This window comes from Penaeus chinensis, chromosome 24 (assembly GCF_019202785.1).
Source record: "Penaeus chinensis breed Huanghai No. 1 chromosome 24, ASM1920278v2, whole genome shotgun sequence".
Taxonomy (NCBI): domain Eukaryota; kingdom Metazoa; phylum Arthropoda; class Malacostraca; order Decapoda; family Penaeidae; genus Penaeus; species Penaeus chinensis.
Genome location: NC_061842.1, coordinates 24,427,014 through 24,432,013, shown reverse-complemented (window position 1 = coordinate 24,432,013; position 5,000 = coordinate 24,427,014). Strand labels below are relative to the sequence as shown.

Below are 5,000 nucleotides of genomic sequence, written 5' to 3'. Positions count from 1 at the left end.
ATTGTAATTACTAAATGCTGTCAACTTCATACAAAGCCACTGTGTACAGACTGTTAACAAAATAAAAGGTTCTTGTTAACTCATGCACAAATTCAGTTAAGACAGTACCACAGAGCTGTTTCTGAACAGGAAATGTGAGTTTATAAAACTCACATGAGGAACTGATAAGGCATGGAAAACATCATGGTATGACAAGAGACCAGAACTATGTTTAAAATGCATAGAGAGAGAGAGATGAAGAGTGTTAGCACACTCCGCTCCAGTCAAAAGAGACACAGAGCTATGTAGGGCATGTTTGTGTCACCCATCCATGTTGAGCAGTGCATATCATTGCCAAAGGACAACATTCCTAGCGACTGACATTCCCACTGGGCAAAGGTGGCACCACTTTCCACAGCTGTGTCACTGCTAACCTGTGATTGGGGTCTGCACCACATGCTGAGTTCTAGGCTCATGGCGGGGCAAGTGTGGGCGCAGTTGCCTCACCCGCAGCTTCAGGCCGCTCACTGGCATGTTCATACCAGTCTATCTAGGGCATACGCATACCATAGGCACTTCTTGGAGGTGTGGCAGTAGAGGGAAGGACATATTACCGTTGCTAGACTTTACTGGTTATACTGTCCATATGAAGAGAAATGTTTCATATTTATTCTGTTTATTCTTTTTACTTATTTCTTTTCACACAGCCCAGTCTGCTATCTACTCACAAAAGGGTTAAAAATAAGTATCATCTTTATTGCTAAACTACCATGTTACTTTATCTCTTTATATTACTAGAAAGTTATGAAAGTTAAAAATCATGTACCTCTTTATTTTTTTATGCTTCCTTTAATCTAAAAATGATTACTGAAACCAATGACCTGCACAGAGATCACACCAAACAATCCACAAGGATATTCAGAAATCAATAATAATCTCTGACTGATATATATAATATCTAAATCTCTTATAAAGACATGCATTGACAATAGATTAAAATTTCTTCCTGATCACCATACACCAGACTTCCATTGTACAGGCTAGTGTAAATCAAGATGTTTACATGCAATTAATATGAACACAAATTTTACATACCTTTCAGCTGCGGGTTGAGGGCTGTGTATACCAGGTGACGAATACCTGATGCCTGTAAGATTGCCATATTGGATGAATTAGACATGACTTCTGTTCCAGAGTTACACAAAAAAATGTATCAACTTCCAGCTGAAAAAGTTCCTGGTCCTTTTGCTAAATCAAATTAATGAAATGCCACACTCTGCTACTCTATGGCCTCAAATCTGCTGCTTTCACAATGAATGTTTAAGTTCTCTTCACTGAGCACAGCAGACCAGCCTTTACAAGTGTTGCTCTCTTCTTGACTGTTCTGTTTCTAGTGCTTTCTTCTGGGAGCCAGTGAGGAAGGTATGAAAGATTGGGAAGGGGGGGTGGGGGTCATGAAAAGCTGGGGGGAAAGGGGGACATGAGAGGCCAGGAAGGGGGGAACGGGAGGAACTAGGAAGATGCTCATCTGCTTTCTCTATGCTGTATGACTTATCAGAAGCAGTCAATAATGTATCATGACTTCTCTCCTAACAACCTTGTCAACACTATCTAAGTACAAACTCAGTAAAAGGACAAAACATGTAAAATTCAACAGCAAACTTACTAATTACAAATAAACTTGTGACATCTAGCATCTCTCCTCCCTCTCTGAACAGGGAAGCCATTCAACAGCAATAAACAGCTTAGCTTGTCAGTTTTCATCTTTCCTGGGTGTGTATATGTTTATAAGTGAAGAAATGAATTACATCAACAGAAGTTCTTTGTGAAAAACACCCCTTTCCTTATCTATAGCAACACCCAAACTCTGTAGTTCTACCAGGAATCAGAGCCATAATACGAAATACAGAGCAAAATACTAGTGACTGATGCACAAGTTTTTACATGAGGAAGGATGACGCAACAGTGGCAAAGGCGGTATAAGATGCACGTGAGTAGGGTTAAGGAAGTGGAAATTCTTGACTCCAGTTCTCCTTGCATATGCAAATAAAAACACTGAGTCAACTATCTTTGAAAAATATAGATAAAGAAAAGAGTTAATTAGATATATCATGCTATTCTGATACAAATATGCAGGAGATGTAATCTATCACTTGAATCTTATAAAAAACAAAATGTAATTAGGCCAAAATAATATCTATATAACATCTCTGATTATATGCTGCATCCACAAAATATGCACACATATCATGCACACATATTTAACTCATAAATAAAATCTCTGAATCAATATGATAACTTATAGATGAATATGAGACATTATTTAAGAAAGAAATTGCTTTGTTTTCAAATTCAAGAAACTTGAATTTTAATACATATATATGTGTGTGTGTGTGTGTGTGTGTGTGTGTGTGTGTGTGTGTGTGTGTGTGTGTGTGTGTGTGTGTGTGTGTGTGTGTGTGTGTGTGTGTGTGTCTGTGTGTGTGTGTGTGTGTGTGTGTGTGTGTGTGTGTGTGTGTGTGTGTGTGTGTGTGTGTGTGTGTGTGTGTGTGTGTGTGTGTGTGTGTGTGTGTGTGTGTGTGTGTGTAACAACTACTGCTGACAATTACTCATGTCACTTATTGGTAATAATAATGGAACAGTCAATAACAAAGTGGAATCACTTTTCTAAAATGTCTACTTTACACTGTCCAAAGTGTACAAAGTATATGGGAGCATATTCATTTTGTGGAATATTCTTTATTTCATATTTTACCTAAAAAATAAATTTCTACCCATTTTTCTCAAAATATTTCTGTTAAAAAAAAATCAATCACCACATTTTTTTTACCAATTATTTTCTGTCAGGGAATATGATCATTTGATTAAAATACTGAAACCACCAATTCAAATTTAATTTTATCATTATGAGTCAAGAATTTCATACACCATCATAAGAGTAAGCCCTCTACCGCAGTATGTTTTCTACAAGACAGACAACTGCTACTGCTTTTTGTATTTTGACTTACTTCCTTCTTTATACGAGTTCCTTTTTGATGTCGCGGAATTCTTAACATGCGACACTGAGAGGAAATAGATAAGCAAATGAAAACTGAACAAAAGTCATTGTGACTAATGTAGAAAAAGGTAAGAATGAAAATGAATCTATATGACACATTCCCATTACATTATATTCCTTTTTCTATATTAAGAAAATACAACAGAAAAAACAAGTGCAAACACTGAAAGGTAAGACAGAGAAAGAGAAAATACAGAGAAAAGAGAAAAGAGAAAAGAGAAAAGGGAAGAGAGAAAAGGGAAGAGAGAAAAGGTAAGAGAGAAAAGGGAAGAGAGAAAAGACAAGAAAGAAGAGAAGAGAGAAAAGAGAAGAGATATATATATATAGAGAGAGAGAGGGAGAGGAAGAGAGAGGGAGAGGGGGAGAGAGAGAGGGGAGAGAGAGAGAGGGGAAAGAGAGAGAGGGGAGAGAGAGAGAGGGGAGAGAGAGAGGGGAGGGAGAGGGAGGGAAAGAGGGGAGAGAGAGAGAGAAAGAAAAAGAAAGAAAGAAAGAGAGAGAGAAAAAGAGAGAGAGAGAGAGAGAGAGAGAGAGAGAGAGAGAGAGAGAGAGAGAGAGAGAGAGAGAGAGAGAGAGAGAGAGAGAGAGAGAGAGAGAGAGAGAGAGAGAAAGAGAGAGAGAAAGAGAGAGAGAGAGAGAGAGAGAGAGAGAGAGAGAGAGAGAGAGAGAGAGAGAGAGAGAGAGAGAGAGAGAGAGAGAGAGAGAGAGAGAGAGAGAGAGAGAGAGAGAGATAATAAAATAACAGTTATAGCAAAACAGATAGAAACAACTAAACAGACACAATAAAAAAGATTAGTGACAACAAACCTGAAAGAAACAGTGAAACAGATAGACGAAGGAAAAGAAATAGAGTGACTGAGATAGAGGGAGTGGTAAAGAAAAAGACACTGACAAAGACAGAGGGAGCAAATGAGACAAAGAGAGTGGCACACATTAGAAGTCTATCATTCCACTTTAACTTCAATCACCTATCAAAACCTTCCCTTTAACAAATATATGCAAAACATTAAAAAAAAAACTATCCACCCACTAAAGATTTAGCACACAAAAATAATGCAAAACATCAAATAAAAACCTAATGATGGAGTTACTGAACATGTATACCTAAACACTTAACACAGAATGCCCTCCTATGTTAGAGTACTGTGTTGTTCTATTAGCTTTACACACATGCAGCATATCAACATATGGTCAAACTGAATTATGCAACATAAAAGCAGGTTTACCACTGGTATTACAGGGAAATAATAATGTATCTAGGAGGCATATTTAGTCCTGATTGTAGAATTGTTCAATTTAAGAATCAGGAACAAATTATCACTGATAAGCATTATTTAGACAGCAAAAATATGTATCTATGATAAACACATGAAAGTATACTTCTCCTTTTAATCATATATTTCATGAATTACACAGATCTGAGAAAGGCTTCCTTAATAAATAACTGAAAATTCATACAAAGTATGTAGTACATATATAGATGATATGAATCCAAAATAAAAAGAAGTGGGGCTGACTGATTTAGCCGTGATATGAAACAAGAAAAAAGAAAGAGAAACCATACCATTTTCAGTGTTTTAGCTTGTTTTCTTCCAAAATAATGCAAGACAGAAAATAGCACTGTCAGTTGTAATATTCTTATTTCAAGCAAAAATTCACCAATCTTCAGTTCAGTCACCCTTATGCGCTTGCTCCTCCACCTTCCAATATCACCTAACGACTAATAATACAGAACCCCTGGAAGCCATGTAGGAGTGACCAAGATAAGACCCAAAATCTATTCCCACTGAATGTACTACTTTTCCATCTATATGTGTAAAATTTGGGTAGTATCAGATAATCATTGCTTCGTGTTATCATTCGTAAAATGCTCACATTTTATCAATCACTGGTTTTCTCATACGTTTTTATTATTTTTTAGAGCTTACCCAACATAATACTAGGAATCATAATGTACAGTACACAC

The 5,000-nt window shown here is 36.8% G+C and overlaps 2 protein-coding genes across 3 annotated transcripts in view; one reads left to right on the top strand and one right to left on the bottom strand.

Annotated features, from left to right (window-relative positions):
* Positions 1–5,000, bottom strand: part of LOC125037822 (fatty-acid amide hydrolase 2-A-like) — a 17,457-nt gene that overhangs the window by 11,270 nt on the left and 1,187 nt on the right. The window contains exons 2-3 of one of the 2 annotated variants that reach the window (XM_047631065.1): positions 1,075–1,126; positions 414–617 (exon numbers count right to left, since the gene is read on the bottom strand). In XM_047631065.1, coding sequence (XP_047487021.1) covers positions 414–519 — 106 coding nt within the window. In that variant the 5' untranslated portion in view covers positions 520–617; positions 1,075–1,126. The remainder of the gene's footprint in view (positions 1–413; positions 618–1,074; positions 1,127–5,000) is intronic. The other variant, XM_047631066.1, reaches the window with a different exon arrangement.
* The window catches only part of LOC125037821 (solute carrier organic anion transporter family member 74D-like), a 22,146-nt gene continuing 18,278 nt past the window's right edge, over positions 1,133–5,000 (top strand). The window contains exon 1 of the mRNA XM_047631060.1: positions 1,133–1,969. Coding sequence (XP_047487016.1) covers positions 1,934–1,969 — 36 coding nt within the window. The 5' untranslated portion in view covers positions 1,133–1,933. The remainder of the gene's footprint in view (positions 1,970–5,000) is intronic.